General features: G+C 33.9%; 3 protein-coding genes and 1 long non-coding RNA gene across 4 annotated transcripts; 1 reads left to right on the top strand and 3 right to left on the bottom strand.

Moving 5' to 3' along the window:
* Positions 1 to 1,528, top strand: LOC107365451 (juvenile hormone acid O-methyltransferase-like; the record flags this gene model as incomplete). The annotated part of the gene is made up of 4 exons (XM_015933320.3): positions 1 to 143; positions 207 to 517; positions 606 to 1,025; positions 1,165 to 1,528. Coding segments are annotated over 4 exons (1,113 nt in total), but the record flags the coding sequence as incomplete, so codon positions are not given.
* A 2,957-nt stretch (positions 1,529 to 4,485) lies between these two features.
* On the bottom strand, positions 4,486 to 16,535 carry LOC107368483 (uncharacterized). The gene is made up of 14 exons (XM_015936300.3): positions 16,438 to 16,535; positions 15,838 to 16,060; positions 15,320 to 15,652; positions 14,601 to 15,236; positions 14,382 to 14,425; positions 14,153 to 14,277; positions 13,707 to 14,088; positions 13,059 to 13,631; positions 10,522 to 12,999; positions 9,002 to 9,229; positions 8,287 to 8,449; positions 7,474 to 7,902; positions 6,855 to 7,018; positions 4,486 to 5,622 (listed from the first exon to the last, which is right to left on the bottom strand). The coding sequence occupies exons 2-14, from the start codon at positions 15,959 to 15,961 to the stop codon at positions 5,113 to 5,115; spliced, it is 6,189 nt and encodes a 2,062-aa protein (XP_015791786.2). The 5' UTR covers positions 15,962 to 16,060; positions 16,438 to 16,535; the 3' UTR covers positions 4,486 to 5,112.
* Positions 16,536 to 17,080: 545 nt separating this feature from the next.
* On the bottom strand, positions 17,081 to 19,055 carry LOC149094820 (uncharacterized). The gene has a single exon (XM_089268023.1). It carries the CDS (start codon positions 17,818 to 17,820, stop codon positions 17,218 to 17,220), a length of 603 nt encoding a protein of 200 aa, XP_089124149.1. The 5' UTR covers positions 17,821 to 19,055; the 3' UTR covers positions 17,081 to 17,217.
* A 61-nt stretch (positions 19,056 to 19,116) lies between these two features.
* On the bottom strand, positions 19,117 to 21,325 carry LOC112539541 (uncharacterized). The gene is made up of 2 exons (XR_003083437.2): positions 20,927 to 21,325; positions 19,117 to 20,635 (listed from the first exon to the last, which is right to left on the bottom strand). It is a non-coding gene; the product is annotated as an uncharacterized LOC112539541 (long non-coding RNA).
* Between the last annotated feature and the right edge of the window lie 1,856 nt (positions 21,326 to 23,181).

Genomic DNA, 23,181 nt, shown 5'->3' with positions numbered 1-23,181 from the left:
TTGGATCTCAATTTAAATGTCCCATGTTGTCCCTCCTTAGTCCGTAAAACCTTACTCTTACCGCTTTATGATAAATCCAATGGGTTACAGAAGAAAGATTCTGAATGTCTCTTGAAGAGACTGGAAAAAGATTTTCAAAATGTGTAAGTGAACTTTAATTGTGATTAGCTATTTTCTTTAATTTTGTTTGTTAATTGTTTCTAAAGTTCTCCGAAGGTAATTGTGGACATTGGATGTGGGACTGGAAATATAACGCAAATGATTTACTCCAGTTTTCCCGATTCACAAATCATTGGTTTCGATTGCAGTGAAAAGATGATTGAATTTGCTCGTGAAAATTATTCAACCTCCAACCTCAACTTCAATTGTGGAAACATTTGTGCCGAGTGGGAAGAACTGTCAGTAAACTTGGACATAGAAGCGGAATCGGTTGACGTAGTTACATCTACTTTTTGCCTGCATTGGGTTACGAATACTGCCAAAGCCATGGAAAACATCAATAAAATGCTGAAGCCAGGTAAAGTAATTTCAAATCAGAAACATATTTTCATATTTCCAACATTATTCAAAAATCCATTCGTATTGTTGCTGTATTTGTTTTAAAGGAGGAAAATGTTATTTATTAATGTTTTCTTGGAGCTCCATTTTGCCCCTTCAAGAACAGATAACATATCAAGAACCTTGGTATGAATTGTTTCGAAAGCTTGAGGTTCCTAAGCATAATGAGAAACCCAAATATGGGACAAACTCTCAGTCAGATAAGTCTATTGAATCTGAGCTTACTCGGCGAACCTCAACCTCTCAATTAGCTGATTCCCAACATTTGCTTGATTTGGCTAAGCCCAAGTCTAAATCTTCAGCAATTCGTAGGAAATCATCGGCTCCGTTCCCTGTTTATGAGATTCCTCCTGCAAAAGAACGAATTGATCACTGGATTAAATTGTGTGAAACTGCAAATTTGAAGCCTATTGAAGTGGCAATACATGATTCGACTTTCACTTATGAAGATATTGAAGGATTCAAAGGTAAGCAATTAGCGGTTGAAAAGTGCAAATTCAAATTCAACAAAAATCAATGTGAATCAATATGGCTCACGTTGAAATGCATATGCTTTGATTTAGCAACAATGTTTGGATTATTAATTTGTATTTATTTCCATTGCAGGTGAATTAGTATCTTTGTGCCACTTTCTGGCTCATGTTCCGAAAGATTTACACTCGCAATTTCTGAACGACTATTTTGAACACATGAATAGGTGTTTCATTGCACATCAGAATACTTTGCCAAAGATCAACGTAGATTACCAATTTTTAACTGCCATAGCCGAAAAACCTGCGACCACTGACACCAAGAATAAGATTAACAAAGATGAAAACCAAAATGAATATGAGACTGAAATCTAATTGGCAATTATTCGCTCTAAATTAGCATTCCAATATATTCGTATGTCTATATGATCTAACAATAAGTAAGCTAACTTGTAAGCTATTCAGTAAAATTGAATGACTAACTATTAATAAATATCTATTAAAATACCTACATTTGTAATCTTTAAACTAGGTCAGACGATCGCTCGCCAAAATCGGAGCGTTAGTAACGAATTGACCGAAGAGATATGAAATTACAAAATAACCTGTAAAACTCCAAAACCAGTAAAACCTCATGCAAGCTTTAAAATTTGCTAATCCTGCGTAATTAGTTTAAGCATACTGTTCTGATAAAGAGCGGATTTTACGGGTGTCAGGTTGATATACTTAGTTTTGGTCAATGAATAGATTTAATTTTAGTCATGAAGATTGACATACGAGGTATTTTAAGGGTTACAATGAGAATGCTGTCCCTGTCTATTGTGTGAATTCGAAAAAATGACTGCCGTTTTGATGAGTGGGGGCAATGCGATCAATACAATTGATAGGCACCAAAGTTAACTTGAAACTACATTTAATTAACAGTCTAAGAGACCAAAGAATTTTCTAGCTTTAATCATTGAACGATGCCGTTCGATTGCCCTACACTATTCTTTTCGTGCTCTTCTTTCTAGAGCCTAAAATATCGAGTAGCCATCTTTTTGATACCCATTGTTACACAGAGAAGAAGACAGTGAATAGAAAGAGAACTCGTAATTTTTCCTTTAACCTTTTCCTGCTCGACAAGTTTCCTTACATATCTATCGCTTACGCCTATATGCGAAGCATGGAGTTACATTGAAGTTGGCAACATACTTTCTAGGTCTTAAGCAGTGTTCAATTAGACGATGGAGACATACTTATTCAGCCGTTCAGGCAGCATAACTTATTCAAAATTGTTTAGAATGTTTATTGGGTTATTCAAAAGTAACGCTTCAAATGATCTCTAAAGATCAAACATCAAAATCCCCCAAAAATGATGATCGTTATTTAATTTTCAGTTCTGCAACATGTTCTTAATCATGCACGTTGCAAATATCAAGTTCGAGGCGTCATTTGTTTAGGAGATATCATAGTTACAAAAAATTGCTTTTGCATGAGTTTCAGACTTTTTGCCCCTTTTTTGGACCAAATTTCAATCCCCATTAGTGATATAATGATGAATCTTCATGCGCGTCATCAAAATACCTCGAAAAATTTCAAACGACTTTCAAATGACCTCTAAAGGCCAAAGGTCAAAATCCCGAAAAATGACCTCCGATGACCTTGAAAAGTTGATCGTTTCACCGTCGCAATATTTTCTGTCTTAGATGCAAATATCAAGTCTAAGTGAAGTTCCGTTCGTGAGTTATCTTGGTAACAGTAAAACAAAAAGTGGATTTTGAAAAAGGCATATCTGAGTTAAAATCTTCACTTCGTTTCACTACGCTCCGATAATTATTTCGTAAGCAATCAAAGCACAAGATGTAATCGTGAATTTAAAATTTTGCGAAGTTACGATTTTACTATTTAAAAGTGAAAGTCTATTAATTATAATATAATAGTCAACAATCAAGCAAAGCTTGCATTCGAGTCAACCCCAGTTTATTTGTGGGTAATGGGACAAAACAGCATAAGCAAATGAGCAAAAAGACAAAATAATAACAAATTGGCTTTTAAAATGAATAGAAATCTATTGAAAGGTTTAATACAGAAATCGGTTCAAACCATTAGTTTGGACATTCAAAGGGATTTATTGGACAAATTGAAAGATTCATGATCGATAGTTTTTGTAAAATCACGCTCAAATTGAAACTTGGATTGATTTTTGACAGTGGGTGCATAAAGTGAAAGGTGTCTGATCATCAGTTTTGAGAAAAAGTTTAGTTTATTTGTAAAATGAGTTTCAACTCTTCGATAAATTGTATGAAAATTTGTGATTTTAATTGATATTAACTTTTTACTATTTAAAAGTGAAAATCTATTAAACTATAATAGTCAACAATTAAGCAATGCCTGCATTCGAGTCAGCTCCAGTGTATTTGTGACAAAGTTAATTTTTCAATAAAATATTTCTATTAAAAAATTATATTCTTCAATTATTGATAATGAATAATCGGCTGATAATCTGTTAACCCATGTTTAGACATTTTTGTTACAAAGTATTGGGACAATATTTACATAATTAATCTTTAAATAATTTACCCTAAAGTTATTTTATATTTCCATACGTTTCTGTAATCCTTCATGATTAGTTTCGTATTTTATGTCCATCTAGAATTTTCAGTCTGTATTCATTAATCCTGTCTTCATTAGGTCTTCATTATAAAATGAATCAGCTCAGATTTTATTCAGTATTCAGTCATTTAATATTATAACCCACAATGAACTCTAATGTTAGATGCAAGAATGATTATTGTAAACGATGTCATTCTCGAATTATTGAATCTCAAAATTTTAAGGCCAAAATCAAGAGAACAGTAGAGAAATCGAGATCAAAAGTAAAATCAGTGAAATTAGTTTCATGAAAAAATCTGCTTCCATAATTGCATAAAAGGCGATCGAAGTTCCAAAAGACTCGATTTTATCGAAAACTGTCTATCGGATGAATTATTAAATAGCACCAATAGACTCAGCTTTTATGTCTTTAAAGATTAAAAGAGCCTAAATCCAATCATTGTAACCATCAGATTCGGGTAAATATTGATACAATGACTATCAGAACAACTATGTAAATCAGGTGGACAAGTTAATGAACCATTTTCCTTTGAGCATAATGAAATGTATCACATCATATCAATTGAAGGTACAGGCCATTGATTTAAAATGATCTTTACCAAGACCATCATAATGCCATATAACGGGAATCTGCTTCAGGACAAGTGGGTCCACAACATGTCTCGTCAGTTTTATCTAGACAATCGAAATCAATGCTAAACATCTATCATAAATTTCAACTAAATAGACACTTCGTTCGGAACTGTCCATATCAATTCCCTCAACAGTACAGTTTCCATATTTTGAATTTACGGATTTCAAAATAATGTATTTGACTTGATTCTGGAACCATTTTTCACTCTAAATGATAATATGTACAATGTTTCATGTGTTAATAAGATTTATTTCTTAACATTTCAAGTTAATGATAATGTTCACAATCAACTAATTTATTTCATAATTGAGTTTCAATCTTTAGTGCACATAGAAAGATAACAAGAACTTTGAAATTAAAATGAAAAAGTAGAATGATGTTGATGAAGTAGAAAGTGGAAATTTAAGTTGACATAATCAGGGAAAGTTAATCGAAAAGGTAGAGCAATTTTGCTTTTTTTGCGTCAAGTTTTCACTTCAACGGATTTGACAAAGATAATAATGGTTTATCACTTGTTTCACAGAATTAGAAGATGAAGAGAGAAAGAGAGAAAGAGAGTATGAATGAAGTTTAGATTTGAAGTAAACACAGTTGATTCAACATTCCTTTCGATTCATCATTAATCTTGTTCTTTTTACATTGTTTGGCTAAAAGGAGTAGCCGGATAAATTTCTTCCTTGAATCCCTCTCCTTCCACATTTACCCCTCTTTAATCTCCATCTGATAAATCTTTACGTTTCAATCTTTTTACAAATTTGACAAAACTTTCGTTTTCAGGTCAACAAAACATCACACTGTAGCTCAAAATTAGTCCCAACTGCATTGATTTTCAATTAAAGCAGAGGAATAAACTATTCATTGAAACTCGTCATCCGAGTTAAGCAAAGTAGTTTTTTCTGAGTAATTTTGACTGATTGTTTGAAGTGGTCGAGAGGGCGGGGAGGACTTTTTACTGGCTGCCGATGATGATGTCCCTAAATTAGCTGCTGTTGAAGATGAAGCTGCGACTGGTGTTGATCCTGGAGCTATTATTGAACTTTCTGATTCAATCGAAACACCGAGATTAACGATTCCTCCTGAATGATCAAAATTTTGCTGGTGATGATGAGAATCATGGGCTCCATTAGCTGCTTTACTGACTCCACTGGTCGACCCTCCAATACCAGATACTTTGCTGCTTCCTTCAGCTGCTTTAGTTGGTGTTGGTGAATGATATTGAGTATATTGCTGATATTGGGGGTGAAAGTTGTGAATGGCATCGTTCATTATGTCCTTAGGATTCATTGTTTCTTTTAAGCTGCTTGATATGCTCTGCATGGTAACAGATCGTACGTTGCCATCTGAAGAGCAACCATCACCGTAAATCTGTGGGCGAGGGGAAAAAAGGAGATAAATGTGAGAAAGAGTATTGAGTAAAGTGAGATACAAGGTAAGGCAACTGTTTATTAGACAATTAAAGACTTTTGATATATACTCAATCAATGAGAAACAATTGAAGCATTAAAGATAAGATGAAATTTGAGGAGAAAAAAACAAACTTCTTAACCGAATTTTCCAGTCAACTCTTTCCATTGTTAAAAATTACATCAATATGGTTCCTCAGTTTTCACTATTCTATCTTTTTTCATCCTTTTTTGTTTGAAAATTTAATTCGCCATGAGCTTCATCATTTGACAAGACAAGTAGACTTTAAATTAACCGAGCATCTACCTTCTATTTGAAAAGATATTTCATGGTTTATTGAGAGTTCATTGAATAAATGAAAACTGGAAGGAATTGTAAAATTTAAAATCAAAGTTATCAAAGGTAAGATGGAAAGAATCAAAATCAGCTCCATAGATAATTTTATACACATAAAGCATGGATGTCAAAATACTTTTACGGCTATACCTACAATTCAGCATCCAGTCACATAAAATTAAATCATAAATAATGAAGTAAACAAGATAATTTACATTTTCATTTGTAATAAACGATTAGGGTTGTTAAATGAGGAACAAAGTGTTAGCAATGGAATGACTGAAAACAGGAAGAATTGATAGATGACTAGCAACAACATAAATATTTGTCCAGAATCAAAAATACGTTGTTTGTAGTTTGATAATAACTGCTGAATTTAAATTTTCATAAGAAACGCAATATCTATAACTATTCTAATGACTTGATAAAGAAATTGCCAAGAAAGGTTTATTACCTTGATCTTTAATCAAACTAATCTCGAGTTGATTAAAAGAAGCAAAAGAACAGTGCAGAAGCAATTAAGCAAATGAAAAACCTGTAGACTGATCGACTAACAATATAAAAAGGAGATAAAAATCCAATATAAATAGTGAATAATACCGTAGGATTAAAAGTGAACAAGATTGATACCATTTACAGTTAAACGAAAGTTGTTACTCAGTTACAAGCAAAAAAGGCAAAAAAAGCAAGGAGTGTGTCGACGTATGTGTGAAACTTTTCTTGATCATAAATATCATTAAATAATTTTCACCAAAAAAATGTGTATTTTGATAGTAGCATCTATGATGAACTTGTGTTAAAACCGGTTAAGAAACTTTAAACTCATGACAATAATACAAGTATGCAAAAAATATTACCTGGTATGGGAAAGCGTAACGCAAGGCCAACGATGCAAATAACATCTCAACGCATATCAAGAAATTTTGATAACCAGCTGAAACTGTACCAGTGCTAGCTTTAGCTCCGCTAGCATAGAACTCAGGTAATAGATTAGCTTTTTCGAGGACAGCCAGAATAACTCCTAGATGAAAAAAGTGAAAAGAAGGTAAAAGTCAATAATTGCATTCAAAAGAGATTGTCAAAAGACAGCAAAAAGGGTTAAAGGCAGTTTAATAACGTTTACTATTATCTATTTAAATAGAGTCTTTTTGGAAATACTAATAGTCCTAGATGTCTAAATGCATTTTAAGGCTCTTTCTATGGAATAAATGTACAATTATTTCAATAAAATGATTTCGAACTCAAATTTATAACTTATTTCTCATAACCATGTTTGAAAAAATGATTTCATTATTGGGAAGTATTTATAAGGCAATAAAAGAAGTAAATATCCTGGAAATGGTTCTTTCATTAAGCTTTTGCATGAATATAATGGAGTATCAGCTTGTAACTTCTATGAACAAAATATGTTGACTCTGTGAAACACGACTATGAGAAATAGCGATTTTTAAGATGAAATTTCACTTGTAAACCAACCTTGCCAGAACGAGAGAAAAATAACAGATTTAACGGTGAAAAACTTCCAGATTGGATCATATGGAGAGAGAAGATCTTTGGTAGCTTGGTAAAACAATATTAGTCCATAAAGTGCTAAGGAGACGCTGAAATTATAGATGAGAGTGACATAAAGATAGCCACTGTCTGCGCTCCAATCACCATCACGATATTTCCCAAATGCTTGAAGTATCAGTGTTACGACCGACATGATTGGTTTGATGGCGCAAAATTGAAGGGTTGCTTGTTTACAAAACCTGAGAAATCCAATTGTATAAGTCTTTCCAGCTAAGCAACAAGTACCGTACCACCAAGTCGATTTAATTGGCTGGCCTCTAATCTCTGACATAATATTACATTCGCCACCAAGATATTCATAACAAAGAGCCAAGAAATTATAAATTACAAAAGCTATAAATATTGAAAAGGAGAGAGGAATAAAAAAGATAATTGGATTAGCAAAAATTAGAACAAAGATTCGTTAAATTAGTTTCATATTTAATACATAAGTTGTAAATCAAAGTAAGGAAGACTTCAAGATAATGAGACACTGTTGAAATAGCTTATTTGCATTACTCCCCGAGGAGCTAATTCACAATCAATTTCAGAGAATTCTGATTGATATTTCATACCAGAAATTGAATCTGATTGATAAGCTATTAAATCATAATGAATTTGCGTGAATTCCAAATGCCGCCCATTTCGGGGAGGATTAATTCAGTGAGCTATATTCGAATGTGTCATCTTATATTTTTTGATAGGAATAAACAGTGATTAGTCATCGTTGGTACTCACCTTCATACCAATCACGGACTGAATCGAAGTAGACATAGTAATTGTCTTTAAAGAAAAGTAAACTTAACCAACAATCAAAACCATAAATAGGTACAATAAATAAGATTCGGACGATGTATCTCTGTTCTGATGGCATAGTGTATATTCGAAGATGTTGATAAATCTATAAATGAGAGAAAAAAAATTATTAGTAGTGGAATATATAATAACATGGAAATAAGTCAACAATGAACTGATTTCACCATCATACATTTCAACTCTTTCATTACAACGAGGTCAACAACAAATTTTGCAACTGATCTGATAATTGTATTACAATGAAATTTATATATTGATTTAATGCAACAAATGAGACCAATATAAGATTAATAAAACGGATGAAGAGTATATTAGTAATGCTAAAATACATTCAATATGGTTAAACGTATTATACAAGGTGAGTGACTCCAAAATTGGATATAGCCATAGCCTAGCTTGAAAATAAACATTTAAATGAAATGAATGGCTTCTCATTAAAGCTAATGAATTAAAGATACATTATTTTAACACTGTCAAAAGCTTTGAAATTGAGCAAAGCGGTTATATATAGTACTGATTAACCAGTCAGGAAGTGTCCAATATAGAGAGGACAAGAGTATAAACTCAGTAAATGATGTGACTGAGGCTTAACTCTTGAACTTTTCTATTACCAAGAAAAAATGATTTGATAATTTACCTGATGACAAGAGATGATGAGAGCTAACCAAACAAAGAATCCAGCAATAGTTTGAGCTGTACCCGTTTGTAGGAAAATCGGAGTGTAAGCCAATATTCCATGGCCTGAGTTATTCTGAAATGAGTTGTCCAAATGTTTTAAATTAGTAGTTTCAGATCCTAGTGAATGATTAATACTATTAGATACAGCAGATGATATACTATCCATCTTGATAATTACACGAACAATTAATTAAGGAACATAAAAAAAAGAAAGTCTTATTTAGTATTATACATTGGAAATTACAATGTTTTGTGTCAAAACAGCTACACAAGCAATAGAAGCAATTTTAGTAAGGAGCAAACATACAATACGATAGGTTAGATATTAGTAACTCTGCTGAATGAAGTAGAGTTACCAGATAATGAGAGTACCTTAAAATAGCTTATTTACACTAACAAGTTGTAAGTCCTAAACTTCGAGCGAAATTAGTATAAATAGTCTTTTTACTCTAACAAGGGAAGTGACCTTGCTTGTACGATCATTTTCGATTTTTTTCGACTTTATTTTGTAGAGGACAAAAAATAATTAAACACGTATTTTTGCTTTTTTTACGCCGGTGCGCGGTTTTTGATATTTAGGTACTTTTAAGTGAGGATATTGCATTGAAATCTATTGGAGTCACTGAAAAGTGTTTCACAATTTTTATTAAGATTTTTCATTTTTCTGTTTTTCATTGTTTTACTTGCTTCTCAGTGACTGCAATTCATTACTATTTTCAATTAAAAGTACCTAAATATCAAAAACCGCGCACCGGCGTAAAAAAAGCAAAAATACGTGTCTAATTATTTTTTGTCCTCTACAAAATAAAGTCGAAAAAAATCGAAAATGATCGTACAAGCAAGGTCACTTCCCTTGTAAATCTAATTTTTGTCAAATAAATACTGATTGACAGCAATTAAGATTCAACCATTTGAACAAAGCATAAAAATTGCTTTCAAAATCAATTTCGAAGTTCTTGTAACAGATCTTTTTTATCCAGTAATATCGATACCAACGATAAAACTGATTATCACTGATCAACAAATTAAGACTCTTTAGAATCTGTTGAGTAAAAATTTTGTTTAGCTCGAAGTAAATTAGAAGCCAGTGTTTAATAAGACTGAACCGATCAAATAATAAATGTTAACCACATGGAAAATTAAGAGAATGAGAAAAGGTTAATGAAAAGAGAAGGTTAAGCAAACAAAGATCGCACTAATAAAGGATTTCTAAAGGAAATGGTTTCATCTTAAAGGGTTGAAAACTGCATGGTGATTTACAGGAATGCTTCGTTTGCTGATTGCAGGTTTAAGGAATTTGTTAAAATAACAATATTAAATAATAATTATCAAAGTATATTCAAAAGCTTCTAAGATTGTTCACTTCACCCATATTTATTAAAAAGATACAGTTGGACAAGTAAAAGCATTTGAAACACTTTGAAACTCAAAGAGTAACATATTGCTTTTTATTGGTTCTTAAGGTGTTACAAATAATTAATTAATCTTTTTGAATTGTTTTCCATTTGGAGGATCAAAGATTTGTGAAGTTGAAGAAGGGCCTTTGCTAACTGTTTCAAAGGCAGCTTTAGAAGGAGGCGGACCATAATTTGATGGATAATTCCTTGAACGAGTTACATCACCTTTTGGATTGTTACGGAAAGGTGGAGCGGTATTACGAATCTTTTTACCCTCTTCTCGACCTTGATTGCTAGAAACTGATTTATCTGCTTGATTTTCAGAAGCTAAGTTGGGCGAGATTCCTGAGGCTGCTTTATCGAAGCTGCTTACAGAGTGGTTTGTTTTGTTTCCTTCTTTATGAGAGCTTGCAGAATTGGATACATCATGATTTACTGTTTCATTAGCGACAACCACGGTTCGAGTAAAGGTTGTTTGGTTTTTAATTGGATGGTCGTGATTATTGTTATCACTGCTTTTATTATCATGGCGATTTGGGATTTCACTTTTTGAAGAACTTTTACCCTTCGAAGAATTTTTATTTCTTGAAGAGTTTTTAGCAGATTCTCCTTCGTCAGGATGGTTTTTGTCTAAATTATCAGATTTAATTTGATTTTTTCGTTTTCTTTCATCCTTTTCATAAGTTTCTGAAATCGAAGATCGCTTATGTGATGTTCGAGTAATTTTCCTAGAGTTTGATGAAATATTTTTAGAATATTTATCATCATTGTTATAATGTGTAGGTTTTTCTCCGGAAGGTAGTCTTGTACTACGGTATTCCCTGCGACCACCTCTGAACGGAACTCCTCCACTACTTCCACTAGTTCCACCTCGCCTAGAAAATTCAGAGCGCTCTTCTCGGTTTTCTCTATCATGACTACTTTTTTCTTTAACTTGGTTAGATCTGACACTACTTCTTGAACTTGTAGGCTTCCTAACTATTTTATCACTTTCCCTGCGTCTTCTCTCTCTAACCTCATTGTTCCGTTCACTAGGAAGAGGATGATTTCTTGTAGATGACTTGTTTCCAGTTTCTTCATTTTTACTATGCTTCAGTTGATCACTATGGTTATCAGACTTGTCATCTGGCGAGAGATGACTAGTTTTCTCTTTGATGGGATCATTGACATGATTCACCTGATCATAGTTCAAGGGACGTTCATTGAGACTACTACTGTTGCTACCCCAAATTTCAAACCCCCATTTATTATCTTTTAGGTCCCTTTTCCATTCAAATAACTCTTCACTAAGAGCATTTTTATCCAATGGTATAAAACCAGCTCCTATAGCTGGTTGAGATAAAGCAGCAGAAAATTGATGTTGGAAGCTTTGTTGATACTGAAATTGGTGTAATTGTTGCTGATACTGATGGTGTAAAGGAAGATGTTGGGGTTGCTGGTGAGTATGCTGGATTTGGTGATGAATCGGAAGCTGGTGTTGTTGATGCTGCGTTTGCTGAATTTGATGATGTTGAGTTATTGGTAACTGCTGGGCAACATTAGCAATCGATTGTTTCTGTTGATGATGTTGTAAAAGTTGTTGTAATTGCTGAGGCTGTGAAACTACCGGGACCTGGGATTGTTGTGGTAGAGAGAGAGGTGGCTGTTGTTGTTGTTGCAGCGGTTGTTGTTGATGCTGATGCTGATGCTGATGCTGATGTTGCTGCTGATGTTGATGCTGCTGCTGATGCTGATGCTGCTGCTGATGCTGCTGCTGCAAAGCTTGCGATCGAGGTTGTTGTTGAGGCTGAGCCTGAGCTTGGGCCTGAGCCTTAGCCTTAGCCTGAGCTTGAGCTTGCGCCTGAGCCTGAGCCTGAGCTTGAGCCTGAGCTTGGGCCTGAGCCTGGGCTTGAGCCTGAGCCTGAGCTTGGGCCTGAGCTTGGGCCTGAGCTTGAGCCTGAGCCTGGGCCTGAGCTTGAGCCTGAGCTTGAGCCTGGGCCTGAGCCTGAGCCTGTACCTGGGCCTGAGCCTGTACCTGGGCCTGTGCTTGAGTCTGAGCCTGTCCCTGAACTTGAGCCTGAACTTGAGTCTGAGCCTGAGTCGGTAATTGTGTTGGAGGTTGAGTTTGCTGCTGTTGTTGGTGCAGAGGTTGTTGTTGTTGTTGTGGCTGTGACTGTGACTGTGGTTGAGATTGAGTCTGAACCTGAGTTGGTAACTGAGGCTGTTGTTGTTGTTGTGTTAGCTGTGGCGACTGTGACTGCGACTGATGCTGTTGTTGCTGCTGCTGTTGTCGCTGTTGTTGTTGTTGCTGCTGTTGCTGCTGCTGCTGGTGTTGTTGCTGCTGCTGCTGTTGGTGGTGGTGTTGCTGTTGCTGCTGCTGCTGGTGTTGTTGTTGTTGTTGCTGCTGCTGCTGCTGCTGCTGCTGTTGTTGCTGTTGTTGCTGTTGCTGCTGTGGTTGAGATTGTTTCATTTGGGGTTGTGTCTGAGTCGGAGTAAGAGGTTCTGACTGCTGTTGTTTATGTTGATGTTGATTATGTTGTAAATGCTGAAGTTGTTGTCGCAATTGTCTTTGAAGCTCAGCCTAAAAATAAAAAGAGGTATTAATAAAAATAAAAATATTCAACAAAACGAGAGACTTACTTGTTTCTGGAATCTTGGAGGAACCTCTTTAGTGAATGCTTTGGTTCCGTAAGGTAAATTTGTCGCTGAAAAATTTCTTTGATTAGAGCGCTGAACATCACGAGTAGCTTTGTCTTCATGACTTTCACTTGAATGGGTGGATCTATCATCCCGAGATTCCCGTGGACGAGGTTCTTTTTCTCGATTTTCTTTGTCTTCGATTGATAAAGATCCCTCCCTGGACTCGGATTTTTGTCTCTCAAGACGCGTCTTTTCTTCAAGTTTCTTAGCTTTTTCTAATGCAGCAAGTCGACTTGCTTCAAACTTTTTTTCTTCTTCCTCTCTACGCTTTCTAGCCCGTTCAACAGCAGCAATCATTTCATCTGAATGCTGTCGACTACGCTGTTTCCACATTTCATCGTCATCAGGAAAATCATTTTTACTTTTGACAGGAGCATAATTGTTCAAACTAGAACTTCCACTAGATTGAACATCACTGACTGATTTTCCTGGTTCTTGAACTGAAGAATAAGTGTTTGACGGCCATTGATTAGAGGCTTTAGCCATAGGTGGCCTGTATTTGGGAATATCATTCTGAAATGCAAAAATAAATGACCAAATCAATGATTAATGAAGACAATATTTTGGTTTGAAAAAAACTAGTCTTACCTTTTCACGCTCTCTATCTTTTTCCCTGTTGTCATTGCCGATATCATCTCTCACCTCTTTCGGATGCTTATCGAGCTCATTAGATTTGCTGACAGCATCATTAGAGTGAGAATTACCTTTGGTAGCTACTGGTGCCTTATTTTGATGACTAGGTGTACTATCTTCATCATCGCTAAACACCAATTTAGCATTATAGTCAATGTCATTGGGTGGAGCAACCCAATCGTCAATACCTTCACTGTCCAGTATTTCATCAAATCCCTTCAAATCTTTATCCGTTAAAATTGCTGGAGCAATTCCTTTTCTTTCGGTAAACGAAGACTCAGTGTCTTCTGACTGAGATTTTTGATGATGAGCTTTATGAGATGGAGGAATTCGAGCTCTGAAAGAATTAATTGTTAAGATTAGTATTGTGATATTTCTTTTAAGCTACATGATGATATTACCTATTGGGATCTGGATAAGGTGCTCGTGGAAAGTTAGACTGAACAGGTCCTAAAGGATATCCCGTTGCGAGGTGAGTAGGCGGTACAATTCCATGAAAGTTGCTACCAGGCATCCGACCGTATAACTGATAAATAATAGATGCGTGAAAAATTTTTGGATGAATATAATTGAAAAACAAAGACGAAAGGTACAAAAAGAGCATAAAATATATATTTAAGCATAACTTACATAAGAAGGAACCATTGATCTGAATTGTTGAAGATTCGGAGCACCTATTTAGCAAAATTGATTGAAAATCCGAAGTTACAAACAAGAAAAATTAATACAAAAACAAGGTGTCACCCAATTTATACAAAATTTTGTAGGAGGCTTTTTAAAGATGAAATCACAATTATATAGAATGCACAGTCTTTTGTCCTAAAAAAGCCAAATTTCAGAATAACTTACCTGGTATATTTCCAACAGAAGGTCCAAACATATGAAAATTTTGCAGTGGAGTAGAGCTATTGACAACAGTCTGTAAATGAAGATCAATAATTTGAGGACTATCAATACACACAGATTGTCCGTTTACGACGTTGCCATTGTTCACTAGTGGGTTTGCGGTAGTCTTTACACTTGCCGTTCCTAACATATGTGGTTGATGAGTTTGGGGCACTGGTCCAGTTATTCCTGGAAGTAACCCTTGACCAGTTACACCCACACCTACATTTATTCCTCCACTTCCTCCTTGTGTGGATGAAGAGGATGAAGCGGTAGACACTGATGGTTTGATTGTTGAGCCGGTTCCCCGACTCCAGCTTCCCTCTGTCTGAGGTCTTAAACTTGGCCCTGGGCCATAAGAGTAGTCGATGTTTGGTTTTTGATCTCCTTCTTTTCCTGAGTCTCCACCATCCAGTTCTGGAAACTCTTGGGGAAAATAAGGAGAACCATGAGCCAGAAAGCTCTTTGATTGACCACTTTCGTCTTGTGATGTGATAGTACTCCAACTTCGAGAATTTGCGTTGCTGCTCTTCACTGACGCAGCAGAAGTCGGGTTGAAGGAATCGTTTCCTTTTTCCTTTAAAGCAATTGCATTTGAGCCTTAAAAATAACGAAAAATTAGTAAAAAAGTTCAAATAATATCACAAAGCAGGTAAATTATGATCTTAACGTATTCAACTTACCATACATAAGCGCCTGCTGCTGCTGCTCTTGTGACCTTATGGCTGCTGCCACAACCGCTGAACCATTCTTGTCTCCATGAAATTGACTGCAAGAGTCTACTGGTTGACCAGTTATTGAGGAATTCAAGGAATCCGGAGTCACCTGCTGTGTAGAAGTTGTAGATTCCTCTTGTGTTTTGTCTTTGACCCATCCTTGACCTCCGCTTGGAACTATGTTTACGTTAGGATTATTTCCGGCGTTTTCACTTTTCAAACTAGGCAAATTTGTTGGTGGGGGAATACGGCGAATAGCGCCCACTTTACCCAATGTCTGAAGTCCATGTTTGGGAATAACTATGACGAGAGAAAAAAATGAGAAAAAAGAAACATCAATATAAAAAATCCTTTGAACTTAAATCAGGGAGGCTCAAGATAAAAAACTAGAATACCAAAAAGAGATTGGCATAACTGATCAAACGTAGTTGAATATAAATTTAAATTAAATAGGAAAATGTAAAGACAAAATGCCTTTTACTTACCTGCTGTCTTAGGACTTTCAAGACTTTTGCCTTTGTAGAGATTATTGATATTCAATGAACTGTACTTTTGTTTCGACCCTTTGTCTTTGTCCTCCTTTGAAGCAAGCCCCGACACTGTGGACATGCTGACCACAACACATTGAGGCCGAAACTGTGTTTTGTAGGATAATTCCTCTCCGCTCTCACCCTAAATAAATTTATTTATATATAGTATATTAGATACCTATAGGCGAAGGAAAGAAAGATGGCAAAAATTACAATTATTGAATAAATAAACAGTGAATATGAAGAGACAGGTTGACGTGAAAAATTAAAATAACAATAATAATAATATACAAATAAATTATAGAATTAAATAATAAAATAACACAATTGATTAGAGTTAATTCAAAAGAGAGAAAGAGAGAGAGAGAGACTGTGTGTATGTGTGAGAAACTCACAGGAAACAAAGCGTCTTCTCTCTTTCTATCCTTCTTTCTCTCTTTCTTCACCCATCCCTTGACAAAGCTATCCCTTGACAAGCACCAAGAAGAAATGTTTCTTACAATTTAACCTTACAAGTAATTACATAATTGACCTATGGGTCAGATAAAGGCTTACCTTGATGGTCCTTTAATCGGTGGATGGGATTAATTAAATTAATTTAACTTGAATTAATTAATTGTAATTAGAAATAAAATATGAACGGAATGAGGCTGAGACTGCTTATTGGAGGAGTTTTGGAGAACTAACTCCATCTACTGTTAACTAGAATAGGTTTTGAAATTTTTTTACAATTTAAATCACAGTCAACAAATCTTTATTTACTCATTGTTTACCGTTGATTACCTCTGATTTGTGATTATTTATTGATAAATGTAAATTTTTATTCGCCAATTTCAAGTAATTAATCTAAATTTATTTCATTTTCATGCCTTTCTTTATCTAATCTAAAATTACGTGTTATCCTTTTGACTTTGTTATGTAAACCCAATACGTCAACCGGCTTTATTATTCAACACTTGGATTTATTGTCAGCTAATTAAGCTGCATGATATTGGTGTGAATATTGATACTGGCGGGCTCACTTGAGTTTGTTAATCAATGTTGAGAGTATTATTCTTCAAGCTAAAGTCTAATTTAAATATGATTAGATACTTTGTCAATTGGTACAATTATGTATGTCTTTTATCCGCAAAGACAAGTTCCCTCAAGTCTTGTTGTTAATACGAGGCTTTTGATCTCTATACAAAGGTTTGACACATTTTTGTTTTGTTTGTAAAAAAAAAGTTTATTCATGTAAACTTATAAATTGTGATTTCTATGGATACAAGGGGAAAATTAATTACAATTGAGAAGATCTGTTCTCTCCAGATTTTGATTTTGACAGAAAATAGTGATTTATATTGTCACCGAGATGTAAACTTTTTGTTCGGCTTCTGATAATTTAAGATGTTGATATGCAGATTTTGGAATAATTGGTAATTCATCTTGGCTTATCCAATGGATATTTTCAAATTTAAGGCCTAAAGCGTCGGCAAAGCGAACCATCTTTTTCTTTGGTGTCTCTGGTGGCGTTAATTCGGTTTTCAGGGATTTACTTCTGAGCATTGGTGGACGTCGATATTGCTTTTTACCATTTCTCGTGATAACCATAAACACCTCATCATCATCTTCCTCAGAAGAGTAATAACTTGACTGACTATTTAAACTTCGTCGACCTTTCAAAGCGGAAGGATATACAGTGTATCGACTCAACCCCAAGGCAGCCAATTTTTGTTCCAACACTGAGAAATCAATTGGTGGATAATCAAAGTTGTCATCAGAACTCGGTGGAGATGAAGGTGATGAGATTTCACTTTTAGCACAATCGGAATCCATTGAGTCCAAGTATAAAGATTGTCCCGATGAAATGGAAGGTGAAGACGAACTAAGTGAAGGTGATAGTGATACCAATGATGTAGATGATTCAGTTGATTGTAAAGATCTTTGTGAAGGATTCATAGTATTACTTTAACCAGTCCAGTATGGTTTAACAGTCGAGAGAAGAAGATAAATGTTTGGTGGTAAAAGTCGTGTTTCGAGATCAAAATGGGTCCATGATGATGATAATTTGGTAGATTCGTTGGTTATCCAGTTTCATTAGCAAACACAAAGGCAACAGTATTTTGTCAAAGTTAAAATAATATATAAAAGATGAATATATTTGTGTGTAAAGTCAGTGAGTTTGGTGAAAAATAAGTAAATACAAAAATATACACAAGATGAACGAGTGTTGGCGATAAACTAAAATTGAAATTGAAGTTGCTAGAAGTTGAAGAAGAGCAAGAAGGAAGAGAGAAGATAAGGAAGAAAGAATAATGTGGCACGAAGAAAGAGAAGAAGAAGCTAAATAGACACAGAAATGAAAGGAGGGATTTAGTAATCGCTTTATCTGATCAGGCGGAGTTTTATGCGTTCTGACAACTAGCACAAAAATTAAGAAGATTATATTGATTGTTGTTAAAAAAAAGCTGGTATCAAAGATTGCGATTAAATATTTCCCAATGAGACTTAAACACACTTAAAGCGCTCAACTCTTCAACGTAAAACAAAAAGCGCTCAATTTTTGTTGTTAAGATTAAATTCAACATAATTGGATTACAAGATTCATTCACAACATTTCTTGATCAACTTTCAATTACCTTTTTGCGATTAAACATGTACCTTAATCAAAAATGAAGCTCTTCGAGAAAACCAGAAAATTGGTTGACTATCCAATTGAAGTAGACTTGCACCAGATTGACTCCAATTTTTCAAGCTAACCCATCGTTAACCAGATTTTTAGATTCACTTAACTCCATGGTTTGTTGATTTGTTTAAAAATGGTCAATTGATAAATCTTTCAAGCCACAAGTGATTAGTGACTAAGTCAATTGTAATTGTTGATTGTGTGTTCGTACAATTCCAATCACGTGTAATAGCATTGACTATTTATTGTGATTGTTTTCACTTGTTAACATGGTTGATATGCACTTTTTAAACACCACAAGATTCAAAGTTTAATCAACTACAAGCTTAAATCAAACAAATTACATTTCGTAACTTTCTGTTCACTTCATATTAAGACGCTAAATTGTTGACTTTACTTTAGCAATAAAAATCTTACAATCAAGTAATTATTACCATCAACAGTAAACTTGTAAAAATTGATGTGTACAAATGAATGGATATAAAAAAGACAAAATGATGTCAATTCAAAATGATGCTTTTTTATCTTTCATTTTTACTTCTCACCCAAAAACAATTATCAGCTTGAAATTACCATCAACTGAATAGTTTATTGACTTGTTAATTACTCAGGTCGATGGCAGTAATTTGTAAGAAATGAAACAGGAAAAAAAGAAGATGAAGAAAAAAATGAATTGAAATAATCACATGAGATGTAAATACAGTAAAGGTTGTTAAGGTATAAGATGATTTACGCGATGATGTAAATTTACAAAAGCAAGGATTTTGTATGATTGTAAGCCAAAAGACAATCTGAAAGCAAGTAGAGTCCAAGAAGACGAAGACGTTAGATGAGAAGGAAGATAACAAGATGACTTTGTTGATCCATGTTTGAACCCAAAAGGACGGGTTTGGGTATACAGTATGTGGTCGAGTCGGTTTTAAATCTGTCCAAGGATAAACGTCTACAGTTTTTAGGTCTTATCATAATGCATTATTTTTTTCAACTGTAAATGTATTTTCTGGTCAGAAAGGTTGCACCAACCGAAAGCCTTTAAACCTTAAGGCCATACTTTTTTAAAGTTAACCCAAACAAAACCATGGGTCATCATCATCTAGCCTAACATCAGCTCATATTAAAAAGTGGCCTCCGAATCATTTTGCAAGTTACCATCTTGTTTTATGCTGTTTCTTGGTTGTGATCCCAAAAGTAAATAACAAATGACCTGAAACAAGTTATCACTCTACTTTGACTTCACCATTAACATTAACCGTCCAAGTAAACCATTTAATTTAATTTCGACTGCTATAAGGTTAGATTTAAGAGAGAAAAATAAAGAAAAATCTGATCAAATAATCGGATTGTCCAATCATTTTGGTTAATCTTGTCTCTTCATCTCGCCATTTTAGTCGCACTTTAGACGATGCTGTTCGGCCATTACTTTTATTTAACGACCAATCAATCAATAATTTGAAATGTTCTGATCATTGGACTGTTAAATTTGCTTGATTATTCATTAATCAACGTCAGTTATCCGTTTATCTCCCGTCCATTTGCTGTCAATTAATCAGTGCCTGAAGTGAATGCTGTTTGACTCTACTTTTGCATTTACTTTCTCAATTCACTTTTGTCTAGGTTTATTGTGCTAATCATTCATCATTCATGATTATTAACAATTTTTGTGGTGTAATCAAATGTAATCTTGATTTCCTCAAAACGTTTAATCCATCTGGTAAAACATTAGGAGGTTGCCTGTTTCAATTCAGTAAAAGTGTTTTGATTGCTTGTTTAATGTAAATTGTTATCGTCAACAGTCTTGCACTCCATTCAACCATCGGTCTATCGCAAAAAATACACAAGGAAGAAGATGAATATTGTCATGCTTTTCCTTTCCTTGATACATCAGTTATTTATTGAACTGTGTTAGATGGGTCGACGGAATGTATCACCTTGATGTAAACATGACCACGGAACGTGAATGAGTATACAAAATAAATACAACTCGGAAGATCCTTGGATTTGAGTGAACAGCCTTGATTAGAATGATTTCACTGAGTCTGATAATTATACACAATTCCATCGTTAGCATCGATATCTCTATTCGCCAATCTATGGAAAGCAATAAATATGAATTGTAAACAACTTGGAATAACCTTCTTAATAGAAGGTTTCATTGTAGTTCTTAGAGTTAATAATCAAGTGTCATTTCAAAATATTGTCTTCTCCTTCAATATGCCAGAAATAAATCTAATTAATAATTGAATTAGCTTAATTATCAACGGCAACTCTTAGGTGTTTCAATCTAAAAGTCAGGTGTTCCAATCCAAAAGATTTCCCCTTTTTATCAAAATCTTAGGACTCAAGAAATTGTCATGATTATATCAGGTAGAAGATTCTTACGAAATATTGCCAATAACAGGTTAATGATCATGTTGGTGATTGGAACGATGATAAAGTTGATGGTGAAGATGCCATGAAGATGTCATATATAATTTTGTTTTCAATTTAAAATTGAAAGTAATCTTGAAGGAAAAAGTAAAGCTTTCTCTGTAACACGATGAACTGAGAGATAGTCAGCAAGATTATCAAAGATGGACAACTAATGTTTGTGCTAAAAAAGGATTAAATGGTGATCTTATGAAAGCAAATAAATTCAGCTGAATTTAATTAGGAAATGAAGATTTTTAAACACAAGCAATCCAATCAACCAAGTTTCTTCTCCATGTTTTCTTTGGTTACAGAAGTACAATGTTGAGTTGAGCGCAAACCAGTAAACCGGTTGAAAAACCAGTCCTACGACTGATGATCATGTAAAGTGACCAAAGAGTAAGGAGGAAGAGAGAGCGATAGATGAACATAAACGACTATTTAATATGTATAACAATAGGTGGCGCAAAAGAAAGAGTCTCTTTCTTTTCTCTTTCTTTTTGGAAAGTACAATATTAATTGTTTAAAATACAATTTTTCAATAATTAAAAAGAAAGAGAAAAGAAAGAGACTCTTTCTTTTGCGCCACCTATTGTTATACATATTAAATAGTCGTTTATGTTCATCTATCGCAGTCTCTTCTACATTACTCTTTGAAAGTGACACAAGATAAATTAACGAATGAAATTGATTTAAATAAACAAAGCGATAGAATTAAAAATCAAAATAAAAAATGATTGAATCAAAAAATCAAAAAAATTGATTCAATTTGACCGTTTGAAAATTGGTTGTCATGGTTTTCTGGTTTACCGCTAACAGTAATGTAAACTTTAAGCGAGAGGTTTTTTCAAAATCAATATTTTCATTATTTTACATATTTGATTGAAATTGTATCATAATTTAATCGCGTTAATCAAGATTAAATACAAAGTCTAATAATCTGATGATATTTGGATCTAATCACGAATAAGAGTCAAGTTTATAAGGTCATTGTGATGAAAGGAATCAACATTTAACACTCTCAAGTTCACAGTTGATAAACTTGGTGTGCATGTAAATTGAATTGAAACACAAGTAAATCCGATTGGATTGTTAAGTGTTTAGATGAGCAATCAATAGATTAATGAACTTTCTAACCAGTGACATAATAAAATTTCAGTTGAAATCAAATAAAATTGAAAGAAGATAATTAACTGAATCACTCTTAAGGCTTGAATCGATGTTCAATCATTGAGTTAATTACATCAATAGTTACAATTGAAAGGTTAAAAGTGGATAAATCGGGGAAAAAAGGTTGAAATATTGTGGTAAATATTAGGATAACTATTTGATTGAATGGCAATGACTTTACTTTGCCTTGAAAAGATCAAGTCAAGGACAAGAATGCTGGGTTTATAATTATAAATCAGAGTTGATTGAGTTAAAGATTAATATTAATCGAGATAAATAAAGTAATCAAATCAAGCAATTCGATGTATAATATAATATATCAACAAAAATATTTGTAAATGATTATTACAGAGGCAAAATGAAGCCTCAAGATCAAGGATCAATGGCTTGTAAAGAGATGATATTACAAGAGATTTACTGATTAATTGGCTTAGATGAAGACGATGGTTAAGATTAACCAGAAAAAAATTAATTCAATCAACAAGAATCGAGAGGTAAATGAAAGAGTTTAAAGATAAATATCAATGGAAACCATTTAATCAACTCTTTTCCTATTTAAAGCAAACACGTAAAAGCTGAGAAACAAATGAGATTTACTTTTAATCAGTTCATTTTTCTAATTCTGTAAACTGATTAATCTTTAATTGTCCTTAATCTGTTGTTCAAAGCAACTGCAAAAAAATGAAAAGTGACCAAAAAAGTAGATTATCCCAAAATAGTAATTACACCTTGAAGCGATGCCAAAACGGAAAAGGCTTATTCGTCCATTTAATTCTTGATTGATTTCAACTGATCAGATTATGATTTAAACACTTGATAATTGTAGTTGGATAACAACGATAATTGATTAGTTAACAATCAATAAGCCTTGTTAATGGTTTAAAGTATTTTTGCAATTGAAAAGCAAATGGCAGCCTTTCAGCAAATTGAGTTTTTCAATTATTTTCATGATAAACTGGGGAATTATGCTAACAACTGTCAATTGCATAAATTGAAGGTAAATTGAGATATCTTGTGATATATGAAAAAAGAGTGAAGAAAAGTCATCTTAATATTTT

The sequence above is a fragment of the Tetranychus urticae genome, chromosome 1 (assembly GCF_039701765.1).
Source record: "Tetranychus urticae isolate SD_2017Ah chromosome 1, NJAU_TeUrti_SD_1.0, whole genome shotgun sequence".
Lineage (NCBI taxonomy): Eukaryota > Metazoa > Arthropoda > Arachnida > Trombidiformes > Tetranychidae > Tetranychus > Tetranychus urticae.
This window is presented reverse-complemented; position numbering and strand designations above follow the sequence as displayed.

Coding starts and splice junctions, on each gene's coding strand:
- LOC149094820 (XM_089268023.1), bottom strand. CDS start 17,820: ATGAATCCTTCACAAAGATCTTTACAATCAACTGAATCATCTACATCA.
- LOC107368483 (XM_015936300.3), bottom strand. CDS start 15,961: ATGTCCACAGTGTCGGGGCTTGCTTCAAAGGAGGACAAAGACAAAGGG. Junction 13,000..13,058: donor CTCCAAGATTCCAGAAACAA/GTAAGTCTCTCG, acceptor TTTTATTTTTAG/GCTGAGCTTCAAAGACAATT. Junction 8,450..9,001: donor TCATCATCTCTTGTCATCAG/GTAAATTATCAA, acceptor TCTCATTTATAG/ATTTATCAACATCTTCGAAT.